At 32.7% G+C, this 23,570-nt stretch overlaps 1 protein-coding gene across 1 annotated transcript in view; it reads left to right on the top strand.

Annotated features, from left to right (window-relative positions):
* The first annotated feature begins 7,275 nt into the window (after nt 1-7,275).
* LOC145266455 (ubiquitin-conjugating enzyme E2 2) overlaps nt 7,276-23,570 on the top strand; it is a 275,170-nt gene continuing 258,875 nt past the window's right edge. The window contains exon 1 of the mRNA XM_080122134.1: nt 7,276-7,480. Within this exon, the coding sequence (XP_079978260.1) occupies nt 7,457-7,480 (24 nt within the window). The 5' untranslated portion in view covers nt 7,276-7,456. The remainder of the gene's footprint in view (nt 7,481-23,570) is intronic.

Raw genomic sequence — 23,570 nt, 5'->3', positions numbered from 1 at the left:
TGAAAATTGCGCACCAATCTGGATCGTATGAAGCCCGCCACCTCAAGTGTTGTATATAACAACCAAGAATGTCAAAAGTTTCACCATAACAAATCTGCCCAGATGCGTTCATTTGATGAAGACCAAGCAGTATTTGCACAGAACTTTGGTTCCGGATCCATGTGGTTGGCTGTTCACATTCTGGAAAGAGTATCTCCTTTATCCTTTCTAATCAGATTGCAGGATGGCCGGTTGGTTCGTCGTCATCAGGATCACATCAGGTCTCGCCGTTGTATCACCGAGCCAGCACCTCAATCCCCAAGTGAAAACAATCCAGAATGCATTTTCACGGAACTAAACATGCCTCCAGATATGGCAACAGAAAATAACACACATCCACAGACTCCATTGACACATGAGAATTCGCCCGATTATGAGCAGCCAGATAGAGAAGTGAGTGAGCATACCCCACTAGGCCTGCCATGACGATCGGGCCATACAATAAGACCACCGAATCGTTTTAGTCCGGATTGACTAAAGATTGAACAATTACCTTTTATTTTTTCTTAACTTAAAAAAAAAAAAAGGGGGGGATTTCAATGGTCACATACTGAGGCAGAATAATCCTCGACCACAAAAGGGTCACAAGGGCAGTCTACTCTGACCTTTTTCCATGATAAATGGACCTTTCTTTTTTGGGGGGAGATGTAATGTACGTACGTACACAGGAGACGATAACAGGGGGAACACCGGCAAAAAACGGGCGGTGCAGAAAGAGACAGCATGTAGACACTTGCGGTCGGCTCTCGGCTGAATAAAGTCTTAAAACAAACTCGGCGTTTGCGTTCTCAGTGAGAAACACCACAACAGTCACTTCTTGGATACTCATAGAATTTGATTTTTTTATTTAAAAATAATACTATTTGATCAATTTATGTGGTTTTTGGAATATGATATTTTTTGTATAATCATGAGTTCATTCATCATATAGATTTTTCTTTATTGTTGTTTTTGATATAGGATGAATTCTGGACAAGAACCAAATTATTTTATATATGTGGTTTTATTTGTAAGAGACTAGAGATTTCAGATTTTTTATGTTAAAAGAATATTATTTTTTCTGATGCTAATATTAAAATTGGCTCATCATCACTTATAACTCTACAATTCATACCAGTCTTAATATCTGTGGCAAATCATTTTGTGTTATTGCAACAGCTGTTTCCCTTTGGTTTCTTGCTGATAGCAGCTGTTAATTTTCTCTGGAAATTGAGCAGCAAAATGCATCCCCAGAATTCCAGTGTTTTGCATACTTTTCCAATGATGGTGTGAATAGAGCTTTACCTCTTGCTTTTTCAATCCCACTTGGTCCTCCACAACCATTTTGTATCGTACAAACCAACCAGAAAACATTCCTTGTGAGTGGTGTATATTATCTGATTTTTCTTTTTTACTATGGTACTTTTAGTTTCCTTGGTTTCATGTAATGTTTTTACTGCATTTCTAGTTGTGTGTACATATTATTGGCTCACAAGGAGCTTTCACATAGGTCATGAAAGATCTCTCCTTGAAAACAGCCTGTGGTATTCCCTGGAAGCTGAGTGAAAACACGTCTCCCTAGGTTTCCAGTACTCTCCACTTCTTTCGATAACATTTGCAAATGAATTTGTATTATTGCAACAGCGGCTTGCTATTGATTTCTCGTTGGCAACGTCTATTGGTCTTCACTGGAATTTGAGTGGCAAGAAGCCTCCCCAAGTTCTCTTCGCACTTATCCGGCGGTGGTCTTTCCTTCCTCCTTGACTCTACTTGGTTATTTAGTCTCACTCTACTTTTGAGGAGAGGGGCAGTGATGTGGCAATGGGAGGATGGGGTGGGGTTAGAGAACTTACAGATATGCGGCTTCAGTGTTCTTGGTTCCATGTAGTGTTTCATGTTTTGCCTTTGTAGCAGTTTGTCTGGCCTGCGCTTGTTGCTCCTGTGTTGTGGTTTCCAGGGCTTTCTTTAATATTTCAGCTGTTTTCATTATTGTTGTTCGTTGTATTTTTCCAGTCATTCCTTTGATTCCAATTTTTCCCATACTTTTTTCCAAGTTGTTCGGGATTGTTCCTAGTGCTCCTATTATTATAGGTATTATTTTGATTTTCTTCATATTTCATATCCCTTTCAGCTCTCTGGCTAGCTCTGTGTATTTACTCGTTTCTCCTTTTCACCCTGTGGTCAGCTGGAACAGCAAAGTCGTCTATTATTATTATTATTATTATTATTATTGTTGTTGTTGTTGTTGTCGTCGTCGTCTCACCCTTGGGACGTTTTTAGTTGGATTTTTTTTCCTTGAATGTCAGGTCAATTCCTTTGACTTTAGGCATTCAAGCTGTATTAACACTATCGCCGTTCCCAACAGGCAAGCCTTTTGCAAAATCGTAAAACAAATTGTCTTTTCAATTTGATTAATCCATTTATGGTGACTTTTTTTTTAATTATGTTTGCAAGCTTTTCAATTACAATGAGAATCACCTTGATTGTACAGTTCGAGGTGTTGATATTATATTATTATTGTTTCATAGCATTCTTACTTATTATTTTTATTATTATTATTATTATTATTATTATTATTATTCACACATACAGGACATCAGCAGTAATTGCTCATGATAATAACTGGTAGTGTTTCCTGGAGGTTGAGTGACAATAAATCTCCCCAAATTTCTAGTACTCTCTGCCTCTTTCAATAACCATTGCAAATAACTTTGCATTATTGCAACAGTCGTTTACCATTGCTTTAGCACTGACAATGAGCAAGGGTTTTCCTTAGGATTTGAGCGCCAAAACGCCCCCTTAAGGTGCCAGTGTTCTCTATATTCTTCCGGTTGAGGTCTGGTTAGTGCTCTTCATCCTCAATCTCCTTAACTCTTCAAGATTATCTTGTGTGGTATCAGCTGAGGCTAGTAGCATCACTTTTTTTGGGGGGGGCAATTCATGAAATTTCTTGGAGTTTTGGTTTGCTTGGGTTTATATTATTATTATTATTATTATTATTATTATTATTATTATTATTATTATTTAGTAATAATTGCTTACTAGCAATAGTGAGTGGTGTTCCCTAGAATCTAAGTGATAACAAGTCTTTCATTAACTATCGCAACTCATTTTGTGTCATTGTAACAGGCATTTATTATCTATATATATAAATTCGTATTCCTGTGTGTTTGTTGGTTTATTTGTTTGTTTGTTCACAATTTGATTAATATATACAAAAACTTCCTTACTTTACGCTCTCATTTATTTCTATATATAGTATGATTCTTACAAACTAGTTGATTTATAATAGGCAATGATTGTTGATCTTCTCCAGTGGTGGTTTCATTGTGTTCTCCTTCTTTAATCTTCAGCCTTCACAACTATTTTGTGCAATGCCATGCGTATAGTTATTTTTTCTTAAGGGGGGGGGGGTGAGAGATGTAATGTGAATTCAGGGAATTACTTGCAGTTTCAGGTCACATGAACTCATTTCTATAATTTCTCTTTTTTTTCTATTTCAACATCTATAGCTGGTTAGCATTCGTTATGTGGATTAGTTTCTGCACTCAAAGATTTTCTTTAATATTTCCTCTGTTTCCTTTGTTATGCATTGTATGGTGTCCCTTTGATCCTAATTATTCCTAGTTTGTTTTTTTTCAATTTTGTTCAGTGTTCCTTCCATTATTGGTATTATAGTAATTTCCATTATATTTCCTATTCTTTTCAGTTTTCTTGCAAGTTCCATATTTCCTTAGTTTTTCTGCTTCCTTGATCTTCACCCTGTGATGTTCCGAAAGGGCAAAAGTTTGGGCAAGTTTTTTTCCTTTTATTGTTGACAATTATGAAGTCCTGTCTCCTTGCTTATAGGAGTTTGTCTGTTTGTACTGCCATATCCCAGTTTGTGCTTTTCATTTTCTAATACTGTCTCTGGATTATTGTCTCTACTGTTTGTCTGCATGTTCAAATGAAAATGTTTGCATAGTTCCTAGTCGACTGTCCTCAGTCATGTTTGTTTTTGTATTATTTTTTAACTAAATTACTGCAATCATTTATTATATGATTTAAATGTTTCATTTCTTTTTCCACAAATTGAACATTTGCTATTTTCGTTTTTATATAATTTGTTCCGATTGTACTTTTCTGTGTGGTAAATCAATTTCTCTGTTCAAGTGTCCTATCCAATGACCATGTGTTTTTGTGTCTCTCTTCTCTGATCAGTTTTATAAATTACCCATATAACTGGTTCTCTTGCCCTGTTTTTTTTAACTTTGGAGTCACCACTTATCAAGACCTGAAGGCTACTTGAGGATAAGTGTCAATGAATGTAAAGTGGTAGTGTAGTAATTGTTAATGTTGTAAATTGGGTAGAATTTGATAATTTATGAGGACAGCTCAACAAGAATTTGTTTACATTGGATTTGAAGGCTGTATTTGAATGTTGCATTCAACCAGGAAGCAAGCCAGTAGAACAATGTTTCACAGGCGTGCAGTTCTGGGAAAGAAGCTTTGTTCATGGACTCTGCATTTAGACAGAGAGTGGAGAAAATCATATATAGTCGTTGTAATTAGTCGAGTGTTTATTGTGAAAGTTTGGCAAGGAAGGACCATAGATTGGAGTTCAGTCGAGCATTTGTCATGTAAATAACAATAGAGCCGAAACAGGCTCGTGACGTCTCTTCTGTTGGGAAAAAGGTTGCAGGGAAGAGAAAAGGGCCTAACCTACTAGGGTTTGAAGCCTATCAAGGCAGCTCCTGCCCAGATGTGACAACAGTACTCTATTTTAGGGCATATCTGGCTCTTATACAAATAGAGGATTGCATCAGCAATGAGATACCTACTGGAGAGGTAGAATGATCCAACCATTTTTCCAGCGATCTTGCCAACAGTTTTGATGTACATGTTCCATTTTAGATCAGGAGTGAAGATCAGTCCCAGAAAGTTGTCAAGACATGAAGCTTCCCCAAAATGAGAGTCGTTTATTTCAATTGGGGCATTATGGGGATCAGAGTGATTACGATGAAAGGAGAGAAGCTTGGTTTTCAATGCATTAAAATTAATCAGACATTTTTTTTTTAAATCAGCCATTTTTCTCCCATTGCAATATGCTCTGAAGATCAAAAGAGAATCAGGAAAATTTAGTCATGTTGCCATTGTGGTGTCTGCATAAATGTCTACAAATGATTTAAAAATGTGATTTGAGAGATCATTTATGAAGATCAGAAAGAGTGTTGGGCCCAGGATGGAATCTTGAGGGACACCAGCGTTTATACTATGAGTTTCTAATTTCTGCCCATTAATGACTACTCTTATAAGCCTATCAGAGAGAAAGGATTTAATAATTGAGAGGACATTTCCAGCGATTTCATAGCTGGCGATCTTGTGAAGTAGAATATGTCATATTCTATCATCTACACAGTCTTTCATACTTACCAGTCCTCTTTTCTCCCCCCCCCCCTTTCCTTTTTATGCTAGTCGATCAGTATAATCCTTCAGGTGAAATTCATTGTGTCTGGTCATTAATTTCCATACCCTCTATCTCAATTGCTTGAGTTCTTTTCTGGTTCAGCCCATAAAGGGTCCAGAATAGCGATATTGCCCAGGTATTTATTCCTTTTATTATGTTTCTACTTTATAATTTGGTTTCTAAGAGTTTTCTTATTCTTCTACAACATTATTTTCCAATCTTCTCTTTTATTTCTGTGAATTTGATAGTGGCTGATTCCAAAACTCCCAGACATTTATAAATATCACATTTACCAAGTGCTTTCATCACTTCTTAGTTGGACAGTTCCATACTCTTTGCTGTCTCAAGTTTCCCCCTTTTCTTGTAGTGCACATTTTTTATTCTGAATTCCATTTGAATGTCTTGGCTGAAGATTATGGTTTTATTTATTAGTTTTCCTAGTTCCTTTTCGTTCTTTGCAGATAGTTTCAGGATGTCCATACACATGAGATGGTTGCTTTATACTTTTGTGTCTGTAAATTTACATCTGGCACCACCTAAGTATGCTGTTGAATCACATCATGATTAAAAGTATTAGTGATAAAAAGTTTCTGAAAGTGCTTTTTGTATTCTTATCATTGTCAGATATTGTCCTCCAGCTGTCAGTTCCAATCTCCATATTGCTATGGAGTTCTCCATAAAATTGATTATTTTCTCAGGTATTTTGTACATCTTTAAGCATTCAGTTATTATCCATGCTTGAGGCTTCCTTGTAGTCGATCTATGCTATGGCTATTCTTTTTCCCCATTTTTTTACTCCCTTCAGGATCTTCTAATCTATGTTCAGCAGGTCATGTGTCCCTCTTGCAACTTTCTGGCATCTTTTGTATTTCTCTGGGAGTAGTCCATGTTATTAAGGGAGTGGTAGATCTGTTTTCTTAGTTGTGTTGTTAAAACTTTTCATGTGATTGGTAGGCAGATTATTAGTCTGTAGGTTTGAAAGTCATTTCCTTCATGCTGTCTTTCTTCCTTTGGCCACCCACTGGTCTGTATGTTTTGTGTATACTCAGTTTTGTGTTAGCCTTTTATGTAATTTTTTACAATTTTTTAAAAAAACTAATTTTTTAAACCAGTAAACATGTATTCAATCGTGGCCTGGCACTTTCCAATTTGCCATTTTTCTTAAGCTAAAAATAAAGCAAAGTAGTTGACCATAGATGAGAGCAATCTGAAGACTCCCTTTTCATTTACATAGAGCTGTAGGTAATGGCAGCATTCTTTTATCATGATTACTCCACTTACCCTTGATACTGACCTTATAATGCTGAAGGGGGCGGCATCATTTACCATTTTTTTAGCCTTTGGTATGACTTGACTAATTATTGAACCCCAGTCTCCCGGCCCATTACTGTTATATCAAATGGGCACATTTCAGAGTACATTTCATTAATTTCAATTTCTGTTTTTTCTTTAATTTTCTGGAGGTCTTTGTTTTTTTTATTATTGGCTCACAAGGAGCTTTCACACAGGTCATCAAAGATCTCTCCTTGAAAACAACCTGTGGTGTTCCCTGCAAGCTGAGTGACAAGTCTCTCCAGATTTCCCGTACTCTCCACCTCTTTCGATAACATTTGCAAATAAATTTGCGTTATCGTATTATTATTATTATTATTATTATTATTATTATTATTATTATTATTATTATTATTTTTATCATCATCATCATCATCATCATCATCATCACCGCAGCTTGTCAAGAGAAAGTACTTTATGTTGGATTATCTACTCATGATTTCACGTATGTTTCTCACCGCCGACCGCTGTGTGTCGCTGCAGTCGGAGTCCGTATCTTCCGCGCATGACAAGACGCGAGTTGCAATTCCGGAATAAAAAGGCAAAAAAAAGGCTGCGTTGAAATTTCACATAGGAGCGAAAAAAAAAAAAGAGAGACTGCTTCCTTGATTTTTTTTTTTCAAAAAAAAAAATTATATATATATATAAAAAACAAAAGCCATGGCGCTGAAAAGAATTCAGAAGGTGAGAGTAAAAAAAACACACACACACAAAAATATTTTTAGTTTTGGGCTTTTTTCTTTCTTTTTTTTCCCGGCCGCCATATTCGACGACCTCTCTCTTTTTCAAAAAAAAAGTCGTCTCTTTCTTGGTTTGTAACCGGTTTTATCTACTTATTTCCGGTTTCAAAGCGACCCTAAGATCAACTAGAACTATCCAGGTTTCTTCTCGAATAATCTGGAAGATGGATGTCTAAGATTTTTGCAGTTTTCCCCCTTTTTTGACATGGGGGGTATATATATATAATAAATATATATATAATATATACGCATAAAAAGAGATAAAGATTCTCAAGTTTAAAAATGGTCAATATTTTTGCCGGTAATGACGTTCTCTTTAATATATTGTACTCGTATCTTCATTCTGAACCCTTTTAACTCTGTTAATTAATTATATATTTGATTCGCTCTAAATTCTGATTCCGGCGCTTTTTTTTTTTTTTCCTCTAAAGACTCCAAGTACATGTTTGATCATGACGTCATGGCTGTGATCTTTAAAGTATGTCTATTTTATATATATATATATATATATATATATATATATATCACCTTTATAGTCTACTAATTTAGTATTGCTAAAACTATCAATATTCTTTATTTCTTTACTCGAATATTACAATTCTCTCTATATATTTATATAAAGTCTCAACCCCCATCTTCTAAAATCAGATTTTTAATTAATAAATTCGTATAGTTTATTTTATTTTTTAAAATCCTTTTTAAACTATTAATATCACCCACTAATTTATTAAAACAATAAAACCACAATTTCCTAGGCTGCTATGCCATGAAATCGGGGTATGTTTTCTGGTTGGTTGACTACCATAGATTGGTCCCCCATTTCTTGTCCAACAACGAATCACATGTTCTTTTTTTTTTTTTTTTTTTTTTTTTTAACATTTTATAAAATCAGTTTTAATTTTTATTAAAAAAAAAAAGACCTAAAATAAATTAAATACCGAAAGGAAAAATGTTTTTAATTTAACTGAAATTAATCAGTTTCAGTTCAATGTTTAATTTTTTAAGATTAGATTTTAAGTATTTTATACATTTTTTTTTTTTTTATCTTGGATCATATATATATATATAATATATATATATATATTTATTACAAGGGCATGGTTAGAGCCTACCTGATAAAGTTAGCAACAAAATAAGTTGACATGAAATTAATACAAAGACGTGGGGTTATATGATTATGTATAATAAATAAAATCTTTATTAATGTAGATTTTATTTATCTTAAGATTTTTGTATATTGTGAGATATATACGTAATGTATCTAGACCATCGACTGCAGAACGTTTACATTTGATATTCGTTGGCTTAATGGGTGAGATTTCCAATATTTCATTGAAACCGTAGGTATCGATGGTAGATCTAAAATATTTGTAATGTGATAAAATAATGCCCTTGCATACGTAACTAACCATTATTCATTTTTAAAAACGGTACTCGTGCAGCATGCACGTATTGATCCGTGTTGACGGGAGCGTGTTGTGTGTGTACCTATTCTGTACTTTCACCTAACAATTTAATAAAAACAGATATTGTAAAACTTTAATTACACTTGAAAATACTATTTAAAAAATAGCGCGGATCAATAAGTGCACCAGTGCACCAGCAGACCACCAGCACCTTAAAAACACAAACTACTATATATACAAGTTTTTCTTAAATCTAATAATTTTCTTTTAGTAATATGAGCATGATTTCGTTTTGTGAAAACGAATGTTATAAAATGTTTTTCTGGTTAAAAAAAATCTGGTAAAAATTACTTGAAAATGCATTTTTAATTTTATAGATTAATATGCTTATTTTTATTTCGTGCAAACATTCTCTTGACAAAAATTACCTTTTTTTTTTTTTTTTTTTTTTTTTTTAATCCCGAAAATATTTGAACAGTCCCAATCTGATGTTTTTAAACCCTCCTTTTCGAGATCTGAATAGATATGTTGGTGGAAATGATTTTTTTTTTTTTATACAAAGATCAAACCTTTTCTAAATCCGGTTTTAAACATCCTTAAAAAACTGAAACGAATTCCTGCACTCCTGCACTGCAGGAGTCCTGCAGTTCATTTCTCGTATGGACATCTGAAACGATTTTTAGCATTTTTCCCCCAAGTTATGAAGTGAATTTAATTTTTTATGACAATGTTTAAATACTTTGGAGTAAAAAAAAAAGGGGGGGGGATACTGCTGTTGGAGGCGCATGTTGTATTGAAGTTAGTGTTAAAAAAAAACTTCAATGAATGGACAATAAATTTATTAGAAAAGTTGACACAAATGAATCCATTTTATTAAAGTTTGTTGTATCTATTGGAAACGCTTTATTATAATCCATTCATAAAAATTGAATGCCTATGGTTTAATTTAATCAATGAATTAGAATAATGAACCTTTGTTTATCTTGATAATCAATTCATAAAAAAAGGTGTTGCCATGGTTATATTATAACGGACATTTTATTTTTTCATTTGTGATTTTCGAGATGTGGGATGGTTATATTATATTTGGATTACTCTAATGTTCTCATCTGACACTCCAGATGAGGATATTAGTCCGAATAAGCTAAACCTCTTTTAATGTCTTGTACGTGTCCTTCAATCAAACCTTTCAAAAAATGGCAACCTGACGTTGCCCGGGAGTCGTTTTACTTTCATTTTTGTTTCATTTTTGGGTTGGTTTGATTGTCGCTTATTCATAAAATGGTTAAATAAACCATTGTTTATAAAACAAATTTATTTGTAAAATAATTTAAATCTGTGTGCGATGAATTCTATTCAGTTCAAAGGCTTCCTAATTTCTGTTCAGATTTCGAAGGGTACGAAATTCTTACTCTCAAAATCTTGTTTAAGAGGCGAGAAACTCGGTGATAATTTTATAAATTTAAGACCTTTTTCATGGTCTCTAGTCTAATTTTGAATGAAGAAACTATTTTAAGCATTACTCCTAAACAACTTTTATTTTAGTAAGAAAAACGAGGCATTAGAAAGTCGGATCGTATACGTGAAACAGTGTTTCAGTGTCACTGAAACAGAAACACCGAAATGAAAACTATAAACAAAGACCTAGCAAAGGGAAGAGCAATCTTTTTCATACCTTTTTTTTTCTAATTAAAGGGCAAGCGTTATTTCAGTTATCGTATTCCCGTAGTTATATTTGTCTGTCACTGAATCCTGTAATAAAATTCTAATTTGAGTTTTTTTTTTTAACGGATAAAAAAATAAACAACTTAAAATTTGAATTTAATTACGAAACTGAATCTGTTGAACCACATTTTAACTTAAAAGAAAAGTTCTAGTTCCGTCACCCGATATTTACAAAGTGATTTTTTTTATTTTTATTTTTTTACAAATCAAATTGTATATTTAAAAACAAGCAAACGAACAAAAACATTGACTTACAATTTTTCTATTCGTTTGCTTATTTAAAAAATACAATTTGAAAAATAAAAATAAAATCGTTTCATTTTGCGGCTGACAGCTTCGGACAAAACCTTAAATATCGGATGACGGAACTTGAAGGGATGAATTCCCTTGTGACTCTTTGAAAGGAATTTTCAAGTCTTTAAACTGTCGAATAGGAAGATATTTAGACTGTTTACTGTTTAAAATTCTTCTGAATTCGTTTTTATTTATTTTTTTATAATAGATGAAAACATTTCCTTAACGATTAGGTTTTTAGTTTTATGACCAAACGATACTCTAATAATTGAATTTTCAAAATGTCGAAATAAAACTGAAAGTAAAGTTTTCCGGGTATGTACAAGATTAATAAAAGACGGCTTTGAAAGAAAGTTTTCAAAAAAAATTATATTTAAACCTTTTAAATAAGGGGGAAAATTAGCATTTTGTGTAGAAATTAATTGTAGCTTTTTATTTTAAATATATTTAGTTTTTAATCTAAAAAAAAAAAAGCCTTGTTTAAAGAATGACCTAATTTACACTTATACAACTGTCATAACATTTTTGTAAAGATTTATGTGAAACATTAAACAAATTGGTGTGTATGATGTGCACTCGATGGTATCATTAAAACATAATAAATGATAACTGGGCACAATAAAAGATGCCATTCCCCAAGTCGAGATCCTTTTATCCGTGACAATAATGATCGTCCAGACCGCAGGGAGGAGTGGGCTGGTCTGTACTCTATTATACTAAAACTCTGAGTATATTGTATTTTGTGTCAGCTTGTTACGGGTCACACTTGTACGTGAATGTTTTAGATGTGGGAGGAGGCAAATGATAAATATAAGAATGAATGATAGGAAGGCCTACTGTAATGACATCACAATCTGGATTCGAGTCCTTTCCCTATTTTTATAAGAATTTAAACCAATAACTTTAGAGGCACAAAAAGATAGCATCACAAACGAGGAAGTCTATACTCGGAAATGTCCAAAGATCATCACTCTAGACTTATGCACTTTTGTTACCGCGCTATTTTTAATAGTATTTTCCAAATAAATTCACGTTTTACCATGATATCTTTTGGGGGAGGGGCGATCGATCACCTTAACTTAAAACTTTTTTCCGACGATTATCAGATTAGACTTAATAATCATATTGACAGAAAACATGGGGGGGGGGTAATGACTTAAAAAGGGGGTTCAATTTCTTGTTATAACGTTCTACTTCAATGCTACCCGACTTCCATTTCTTTATCGATGTGTCACGTGATTAGAACGTTATAACGAGGAAGTAAATCTTAAAAATCATTAATTTTTTTTTTTTTTTTCCAAAAAGTTTCTGCTAATATACTAAATCTGTAATCTATGATAATCGTGGGAAAAACTTAAAAAAAAAATGGGGGTGGAAAACACGCATTTTTAGGGGGTGGGCACTCTCGTGCAGGCCCATCCATGCCATGCGCTATGTCATAAGTCACTTCACAATAAGAAAACCCTACTGAAGGCAGTGAAATAGCGTAAAATAGTCCCAGGGACCAGGGGTTCATACCATACGAACGGTAAATTTGCTACGGGTTTGGTTATCAGATTCGTTGTCAGCAATCTTGAATACCTCTAAAAAAAAAACAAATTAGTGGTCGGTGTTCTGTTGTAGCGTAACATTTACCTTTTTTATTATTAAATTGTAAACTGAAAGTAAAGAATAGTTAGAACCCCCCCTCTCCATGTTAAGAATGACTTTCTAAATATAAAATACACGATAATGAAAAGACTAAGAAACTATATGAATGACAAAAAAATAAAATAAACGGAAGATGTGTTCGTTCGGTTTTGTGCGCGGATGTCTTCAGTAAAAGCTTTCACTTTTTTTTTTTAAACATGAAACCGGTTTTTTTTTTTTTTTTAATTTTATATACATCCACACACACGTTAAATTGGATTATTTCATTAGATAAAAATGCCCTTGTGAACTTATTTTATCATTATTTTTGAATTAATCCCGTTTATTCCTAGAATAGTGTACATGTACAAGTACAACTATTTTTTTTTTTTACTATTTTTATTTTATTTTTTAAATAAAGCAATTTGTTTTAAAAAATGATCTTTAAAAAAAAATGTGGCGCTTCTACACTATTAGGACAACTTTTGTCGTCGATAAATGGAGTTTTCAGATAAAAACAATGGTTTTTTTACTTATTTTTTTTTTTTTTGTCAATTCTTTTAAATTACAATAGTAGCTTCCAAATTATGCAGTCGAAATTACCTGAATATTACTGAATTAAAAATTAAAAAAAACTTTAATCGTGTTAGCAGGGGAAAAAATGCGGTCATCTTTAAATCGAAACGGAAAATTACCCTTTCGAACTCACTTGTGTCTTACGATCGTTTTCATCAAATTTTATTTTATTTTTTTTTAAATAATTTTTTACTTTATCGATTTTCGTAATTTTTTTGATATAATCATCTTAAAAATACAAGAAATGCAAATGCGTAGATACCATTGTTTTCATGTGAAATTCGGTTTTACGATTTCCGAAATTTCGTCCCATTAGTATAGAAGCGCCAAAAATGTAATTGTATATTTGGCACTTGTACAGTTTTGACATTAAAAAAATGAAAATATCAAAAAAAAAAAAAAAAAAAGTTAAATTGTACGTATCCGTTATGGAATGAAGTTCTCCGAAAAAATTTTTTTTCACTTAATTTCATCGAGTAGCTTTTGTTTTGCAGCGAAAAAACAAGGAAGAAAAGCTAGTATTAAAGATTGGGAGGGAGTGTCGGCGCTTTAAATTGAGTTATCTCCCCGTGGCATGTTCTAAACTCCAAACAAAAATTAAAAATATTCCAAGATGTCTGCCTTTTAACGCGCTCTCATAAAAACGTGTTTTTCCGCTGTAAAATAAAAAAATTATTCTATCAAATTAAGTGAATTTTTTTTTTTTCCCGGAGATCTTCAGTTCAAAACGGATACGTACACTATAACCATTTTTCTGATATTTTCATTTTTTAATGTCTTGATTAAACTGTTACAAGTACCGTATATTTTTATTTTTTTCCTAGTAGCAGCAAGCAGTTAAATCTAAGGATTCTAGATAATTTTATTCCTTTTTACATTTCCCAGTTTGAATATCTTAATTTCCATATTTAGTAGTTAAACTTAAAGATTCTAACCTGTATTTATAATTTAAGACCATTTATCAATTTTAAGATTATGAAATAAGTTTCTAATCAGTCAACCAATCTTGCTCTTCATCTTTTTATTTTCTCCCAATTATCTCCCCTTTAACATTTTAATTTCTTTATCTTAGTCACCATTTAATTTTTTTCTAATTTAATTTTTTTTTTTAAATAAATTAATTTTAATGAGACATTTTCTTTTTATGTATGACTTTCATTTCATTAATAATTTTTAATCAGATATGTGCGACTTTCCATAAATATAACCTGAAAAGGTCACTTCCGGTTCAAATTCCATATCCTTCATCCTCATTCACACAAAACCTCGTTTTTCGTCCACATGAAAAAGATTGAAGAACATTAAGAACATTTGATAAAGTTTGGATTTTTTTCATTTTTACGAAATGTTTTTTTCTTAATGAGTAATGACTAATGAAGTGTAACTCGTTTTAGTTATAACGGTTTTTCCACTTCATGTTAATATTTTAATGTTTTTCAATTCACGTTAATTCATTTTTCTAATATTTTAATTCAAGGAAATTTAAAGAATTGATTTGATTCATTTTAGTAAATTCAAAATAATTGAAAAAATATAAAAATCATGAAATACAATTCATGGTTCATTTAGCCCCCCCCCCATCCAGTAAGTTTAAAAATTTAATGTTAAACTCAAATTTTTTTTTTTTTTTTTTTTTTTTTTTTTAAGAAACCTCACGAATTATTGCGCCAGTTCAGAATTCAACCTAATTTTACACACAAAAAAAAAATAAATAAATAAATAAATAAAATTTGTACGTATCTATCACGGAGCGAAAATATAAAAAAAAATTCTGTAAATTGAAACAGTTTTAAGAAAATCGAGTTTTATGAAAAACCGAGGTTTTGTTTGATTTGCCATGTTTAATAAATGAGGGAGGCGACAGCTTCAAATTGCAGAGCTCAAAATCAGCTTTATAACAGCTACAATTTACTATTAAGATCTTTAAGCCATAAAAATTATTTTCTATTTAAAAAAAAAAAAAACTACTTGATTACTTCACATGATTTTTAGAGTATGACATTTTCGTCCTCTGACGAGTCATCCAAGGTTTTTCTTTTTTTTTTCTTTTTTTTTTTAAAATTAGGTTGATTTCTGGATAAGAACCAATTTGATAAAAAAAAAAAAAAAAAAAAATGCATCTGAAGAAAGTGAGTTGAAACGGTGCAAATAAAAATAGTCCACAAATAATCCACATCTAAATATCAAGAAAAAATTCCAATTTATGATTTTATCAACTTTTAATCTTTATATTAATAAAATATAACCACTTGCATGGTTTTCTTGATCAAATAAACTTTGGTAATTAAATTTGAATTTTTAATTTATTTAATATTTATTGAAATAAAAAAAATGCCAAACGAAATATTATTTTAAAAGTGAGACTAAACCAACCGAAATGCATTTTGTCCAACATTTTATTCACTTAATGGGTTAAAAAAATGACTTCAAGTATCCTAATTTGAAAAATTTGGAAGCATTTAAACTGTCGCTTAGTCATTTAAACTGGTTTTAATTCTTAGCAATTTTTCATGTATAAAAAAATGTAGTTTTAGCAGCTACTAGCATTTCAGCCTGGCGTTGCCCGGGTGTTTGGATGTGTATGTTGAGCAAAAAAAACAAAAGTGGTAGTAGGAAGACAGGCTCGAACCCGTACCGCAAAGGAGGAAAAGAACAGGATAAAACCTAACGTTTATGCTGTTACAACCACCGCCAAACCGGAAACGACATTTTTTAAAATTAAGGCTAGACAATCTAAAGGAGAGGATAACTTTCAAAAATATCGGCAAAAAAAAGTGATCCCCGCCTGTAGAAAAGTGCCTAGTTGAAGGGGAAGATAATGTTTTTAGCCAATTTTTCGATATTTGTCGTATGAAAGGTCGAATTTCAAAACTATACTGATCTTTGTAAAATCCGTCACCTCTATTGAAAGTTTAAGGCAGACATGCAAACACATACATACATACATTTATATATTAGTAACTAAAAATTTTCGACCCAAACTGCTGAAAAAGCTTGCCCCATCTCTGAATACTCTTTATGTAAAATTTCAAATATTTAGACCAGAAATTGTCCGAGTAATTTGGAAGAGACCGCAGAGGTAAATTTTTTTAAACTTTGACCCCTATTATGACCCCTTAAAATTGTTTTGGGTTCAAATCAAGTTAGATCCATGTCCAAGGAACCTATATTTAAAATTTCAAGTGCATAGGCCCAAGATTGTCGGAGGAGTTTGGTAGAGTTCTCAAAGGTCAAATCGTTGAACTTTGACCCCTTAATCACCAAATTTCTGGCCAAAAATCGATCACATCGATTTTCCCAAATCTTAGTACCCTGTATATCAAATTTCGAGTCTGTAGACTAAAAAATTAGTTATTGTGTAGGGAAATGTACACACACACACACACGTTCACTTTTATAGATATATAGATTTATATTGAATAATTTTAAGATTAAAACATTTTAAACTTAGTTTTAGAATTTGATTCAAGTAATGACCAAACAAAATGAGAAAATAAAATTTTTAAAATAAAATAAAAAAAAAAAAAAAAAAAAACTGTTCATGTAGGTACAGCTAGTTCACATAAAAATAATTACAAATCGTTTAGTTGGGATGATTTTATGTGGTTGTATCCCTGAACTTGGAAGTGTTTCTCTGGAAGAAACTGGGTTTGAACTTGGAACACTCAGCTTATCAGTTTGTTGTGAGCCACTGTCCTAATTGTAGTTATCTGGCCATTTTGGTACATTTTTACTTGCAAAATTATTAAATCTTTCGTTATTGTATTTGTTTGTACTTGCTAGTACAATGATTTTCAATACTTTTTTTTTTTTTTTTTTTTTTTTTTTTTTTACAAGGAGGTCCCCACTTATCAAGGCCCGGAAGCCATTTGGGGATAAGGGGTGTTGTGTGTACAGTAATCAATGGGATAGTATCGTAGTAATCGTTAGTATTTGGGTTTTGATAAAGTATCTTAAGAGGGCGGTTCATCAGGAATTTGTTTATGTTGGACTTGAAGATATCCAAGTTGTAGTCAGGTGGGAAACAGGCAAACGGAAGAGTTCCACAGGTGTGCATATTCTTTTAGAAAAAGAAGCTTTGTTCATGGAATCTGTTTTGATTTAAGCACTGATAGTGGAGAAAATTATTGACAGTAGTTTCAGCTAGACTGGTGATTATTGTGAAAGATTGGCGAAGGGGACCAGAGTTTGGAGCTCAGATGAGCACTTGCTATGGAAATAACGATAAAACAAAGACAGGCTCGCAACGTCTTTCTGTGTGAGAGAGGTTGCAGGGAAGAGAAAAAGGCATCCCCCACTAAGCCACAAAGTCTATTTTGTACTCTGTCAAGGCAGGATAGGCTGTTTTTAGCAGCTCCTGCCCACATGTGGCAGCAGTACTCCATCCTTGAAACAAATGAAAAAATAAAAAACTTTATTTGTATGTCTTAAACAAAAAATAAGTCTTTCTTTAGTAGTTAGCCACTACATTTTTATATTTTGTTAATAACGTAAGTGATATACAAATGAATGCAATGGCTGACATTAAGTGTAAGTACAAGGTACCTTCAATAAATTTCCGGACATTTTTCATATGGGTACTTCTATTGATAGTACACACATGAAATTCTAGTCCGCTTCGAAGTAATCTCCTCTGGTTTCAGTGCACTTATTGACAGCCTCTGAGGTTTTCCTTGAGCTTAGGAAATAACCAAAAGTCACAGGGAGCAAGGTCTAGATGATAGGAATGATGAACTGTCTTGATAGCCGTCTTAGTCAAATGGTACGTGACAAGGATGGAGTTGTGGACTGGTGCATTGTCCTGGTGGAAATGACCCGATTTGAAGAGTGCTGGCCTCCTCCGACAGAATTTCTTCTTGAACTCCCTTAAAACCTCAACATGGTATCCTTGTTGACTTTGTCCAGTAGGAATCCAGTGCATGTAGATCATGCCCGTGCTGTCAAAAAAAGGAGCATAAGTTTCTGGTTGGATTTGCTCTGTCTGGCCTTCTTGGGTCTGGGAGGGCCAGCATGCTTTCACTGGGAAATCTGTCTCTTTGTCTCTGGGTCATAGCTTTCATTGCAGGTCACCAGCAGAGCATCAAGAACTGTGGGATCTGAATTGATCAGCTCTACCATCTCCCTGCGGTCATGACGTTTTTCTTTCTGATCTTCTCTGAGCACCCTTGGGACAAACTTCACACAAATCTTCCTTAGACTCCTATCTTCCTTGAATCTCTTATGCCAGTCAAAAACTGATGCTTGATTCATGCTAGATGGTCCAAAAGCAGTCTGAAACCTATTTCTGTTGCATTTTTTCCAAGTTAAAAACAATTTTATTGCATATCATTCTTCTACAGTGTCTTAATGTTCAGATTGCATTTTTGAAATTTACCACCTACAGGTTTTACTAGGGTGTATTCCAATTTCTGCTGTAGCTGTTCATTTGAACCTGAAATCATAAAAATTGATGAGTCATCTCATAGTATGTATAGCAATAACATACTGAATTTTCAAGAGTTTACGCTAATTTTAAATGCCTGTGCAAAAAATGTTTGGAAACTTATTGAAGGCACCTCATAACTGTACTCTAGGAATTAGCAGCACAAATGATTAACTCCATGTATTAAAACTTCATTTCGGGAATGAGATTTTCAAATCTGGCCTTTATATTGTTAGAGCACACTGTTGTTTCATGCTTTCGCGTTAATCATGATTTGAAAAACCTTGTTTGCAGAAGTATCCTTAGAAAATGAAAGGAGCTTTTTCAGCCTCCCAAGTTAGAATGGGTTTATCCTTGTGTTGAAGCCAACATATTGAATATTCGGCTTTTCAAAGCCTAGTTTCTTCTCTGCTTGATTTTCCTTGAGGTCAATAAGTTTTTGAAATCCTGGAATATCTGTTCTAATATCCTAAGTAAATCGGTTCAACTACTATGAATAAAAATGGTTCTTAGGTCATTAATGTTGAATGGGTGAGTACCAGATGCGTGACCATTTGAGAACACAGGTGCCATACATGGAAGGATGTTTTGCAAGACTATCTAAAATGTCCTTGGGAACCACTAATTTTAATCAAAATTATCAATGCTTATTTGAGAAATTCCATAAATCTCATTCACTTGTATTTGTGTTTACAGAAGCCATTTAATGCTAAATCATTCAACACTTGTCATAAACCTTTTCAATCCGTGATAGTTTTAAAATTATTTTTGGTGTTTGTGTAGATTGGGGATCTTTTTAAATTAACATCTCAAGTGAAAACATGTATTTGCATGTCATGTTGAAATTATAAATTCTAAAAATTACAAAAAATGATCCAGTATATGTGCTAGATCTATTTTTAACAAAAATCATTCACAATTACATGCTGTTAAAAAAATGGTAGACCCATAATTTAAGTCCAGGGAGACTAGTTGATTTGTCCTATTGAATTGGTCGCAAAACTCTTCCACATGCTATATTAGTGGGTAATTGTTATGGCTTTACCTTATGGGCTACAAAAAATATTTCTTAGTTTCTTTTTCTCTCTTACTTTCCCTCTCTGCCCTGCTTAACCAAATTTGCTGACCTGTTCCACAAATCCAAAACTCCATGAAAAGTTTCCAGAAAAAATACATGATTAAACCCAGAACTCTAACTTCCAACATGAACCCCCCCCCCCACTACCATGTCTTCTCCAACATCAAGAGTCTACATTCCAACTTTCCAGAGGTTGAAACCAAATTACAGGAGACTAAACCAGACCTATAAACAAAACTGACATTGGACTGACTAGAATATAAAAGCCGGGTATGTTCAATGATGGAGTACTGTTGTCATATCTGGTCAGGAGCTGATAGAAAGATCCTATTCTATCTTGACAGTTCAAAATAGACTTCGTAACCTAGTGGGAGTGCCCTTTTCTCTTCCTTGTAACCTCTTTCTTACAGAAGAAACTTGCGAGCCTGTCTCTTTATTGTTATTTTCATGGTAAGTGCTCGTGTAAGCTCCAATCTAGGGTCCCTTCTCACCAAACTTTCACAAAAAACACGTCTAGCTGAAACCAATATCAATAATTTCCCTCCACTCTTTATCTGTACCTAAACGTAGATTCCATGAACAAAGCTTTTTTTCTTAGAACTGCACGCCTATGGAACTTTTTTGTCTGTCTGCTTTCCAGCTGACTACTATTTGGTTGTCTTCAAGTCCAACATAAACAAATTCTTGATGAACCATCTCCTTAAGTAATCCAATTTACCAAATTTTCACTAACAATTACGATATTATCCCATTGACTACTGTACACTCTTTAACCCTTATCCTCGAGTGGCCTCTGTCTTGATAAGTAGTGGCTCCTATGTTAAAAAAAAAAAAAAAAAAAAATCCCTGGATGAGTCCATGATTAAAGGATACTCTTAACATCAAAATCTAACCTCCACGATTGCCATGGCCATGAAATATGTGCCAACATTTGAGATAGCTTTATGTGGTAAGGACATCTCTAGAAAGACCCTAAATTACCCTATATGTTCATTCAGGTTGCATTTACTCCCACTACTGCATTTATATTTGTCCTCTATCGCCCCCCCCCCCACAACAGCGGAGTTATCTTTTAAAAGCGTATCTGAGAAAATTGACCACATCCTGTCTGCTCATTCTGATCAATATAAACAAACACCATGTTTTCTCCTGCTTTGTTTTCCACTCAAATGATCAAGTTCTTGTTTTAGTTCCCTTGTATCATAAGGGCCACAAGATTGCTTCCCTGAGGATGGTCATCTCTAAATAATAAACAATCCTTATAAGTCATCCAAATTTATTTCCATCCCTATTTTTAATGCTCATAATATTCTGAATTGCTCAACTGACAATTCATCCATCTCAACTTCAAATGTTTTTTTCATAAGTCGTGATTCATCAGTAAAACATGTTCAAATTTCTTGACTAATTTACTTGCTAGTTTTCTACAATTCTATAATCTGAAATTGTTATAAAAGTGAAATTTTGTGCCAAGGTGTTCCTTTTTTTATATATCCCCTAAAATTTTAACAGGTTAATGTAGGCTGAAAAAAAAAAAAAAGACAAAACTTTACTTTAATCCTATTTTAGTTGCTCAAATTGACAGTGGCGATTCAAATGCTTCTAAAACTTGGGCAGTGAAATTATTTTTGTTTAAAATTGTTTTAATAATAAATCTCTTTAAAGCAGTAATTGAAATTGTATGTTCAATATTAAAGCAAATATGACAAGTTGAAGTGATGTGAGTTTGCTCACATTTCCAACTTTCAACTTCAATAAAGTTTTGTGTGAATAAATCTGAAATTTCTTTACATGTACCTTAACTATATTAACATCAAAACACCTAATCCTTATGATTCATAAGTTTGATTTTCATATATATATATGGTAGATAATAATCAGCAAACACTTATAGTTTTAAATTTTGCTAATTTGTATATTAAATTTCTAATAAATTAATATTCTGTAATATTTGCATTTTCATATTTTCCTATGCAATGTTTTTGTTGATAATAAATGCTGTAATGTCGTGAGGATACTGAGAACTGATAGTACACAGCCAAAAGGCCAAGGAGTTATTTTTATAACCAGGCGTTTTTAAATGAAAAACAGTATCTCTTTAAATGATTGGTGAGTTGTCATAAGTTCTAAAACTACCCCCAGAGATTTTTTTTTAGGAGGGGTAGTCTAGTATATTTTGTATGAAAAATTCTACACCTAAATATTAAATTTTATAAAAGTATCGAAATTGAGAATTTAAAACTGAATCGGTGATTGTATCAGAATCGTCCCATTACTGTAGTGTGTGTGTGTGTGTGTGTGTGTATATATATATATATATATATATATATATGCGCGCACACACAATGTATTTGGATTATTTTGTCTATTCTCATCTTTGTGGCTATATTCAGCTAATATAACGAATTTTCAGGTACATATTTTAAGACTCTGGACAAGATTTTAAATTGAACTTTTTATTTAATCTACAGGAATATTAGTTTCATCAGCCATGACTGGATTGAAGTATTTGTTATTCTTAGTTATCGCCTTTTTAGTAAGGATTGAACCTTCAAAAGACATTTTAGAACCGATTTTTAACAAATGCCTTTAATCACTGTTATCAGTTCATACGAGGTGGTTAACAATTAAGTGAAGATTTTCTCGAGGTTAAAGGTTCAATCTTTATTGCAGCCAGTAACTAAAAATAACTAAGCTAAAAATTTATGTGATGTCATAAGAAATTAAACAATCTACTCTTGTTGATTAAATAAGAGGTTCAGCTTAAAATTCTGTATAAGTTCTTGTGGTTTACTGGTTCAAAATGATGCACCTGAAGAATGGTGAGAGTGAGAGACTACATCATCTTAAACACGAAAATAACGAACATGAGAACAATGGTTTGTTCATTAAATTATCGATCCTCATCTAAAAAATTTTGAAGTCCAACTAAAACAGCTTGGAATCGTGTCGAAACCTTTTATTCGTTTCACTGGTAATAACTTGGCTGATTAAAATAGGATTTATAAACTGATAACCCACTTCCCGATCACTAAGCGATGATCACCCACATCCGGATCAGTGTTTTAAAAACAGATTTACCTTATGGTTAGTATAGAAATGAAAAAATAGGCCGATAATCCACATGGTTGGGGCTGGACGGGTTGTGAATCTGGCAGGGTGTCAGAGTTGAGAGTAGGACCATGGTCATTAATTCATGGCTCCTTAAGAAAACTATTTTATGACCGGTTTTAACATAGATCTATTAAAACAGATAAAAGAATAAATGGTCTCAACAAAAAATACTCCTTCCTCTGGCTCGGTTGATATCTGAAGAAATTAAACAAAATTTTAAAACAAAAACTGGTTCCCAATTAAATCTGCTATTTGGTCCTGAAGTAGGTGATCATTTTACATTAAATCTGAAAGTGATCTCCCACTCTAAAGCCTAAATAATAAAAAATAAAATTTGTGCAGGATTCCAATAATAAACTTTAATCAAAAACTCTGAACAATTTTTATACATAATTGGTTTAATAAAAGTTTACATTTTTTTCCTTAATCTAATTTCAATGAGATTTTTATGTTTGCTGCATTATAAAAGAGCACTTTGTTATAAGAGTGAAAATTGAATTTCAAGTGAAATCAGTGATGTTTGTCATGTCACAGTAATGAACATATCCTAAAATTAGAAAAAACAATAAGGTAGAAATTTATTAATGGAAAGTTTGCGAAGACAATTAGAAAAAATTGAGTTTTGCTAAATTGACCTAATTTTGTTTTCAGAAAATAATTACCTCTTATGACTGGAAATATTTTTTTTAGAATTTAATTTTCTTTCTCTTCAAAAACTATACATTAATTTTCTGCCTTATTTTCATATTTTTTGGATATGTTCATTACGGTGATATGACAATTAAATGCC

Source organism: Euprymna scolopes, chromosome 41 (assembly GCF_053919585.1).
Source record: "Euprymna scolopes isolate OS-2025 chromosome 41, ASM5391958v1, whole genome shotgun sequence".
NCBI classification, from domain to species: domain Eukaryota; kingdom Metazoa; phylum Mollusca; class Cephalopoda; order Sepiida; family Sepiolidae; genus Euprymna; species Euprymna scolopes.
The sequence above is the reverse complement of the archived record's forward strand: the minus strand, read 5'-3'. Positions and strand labels throughout refer to the sequence as shown.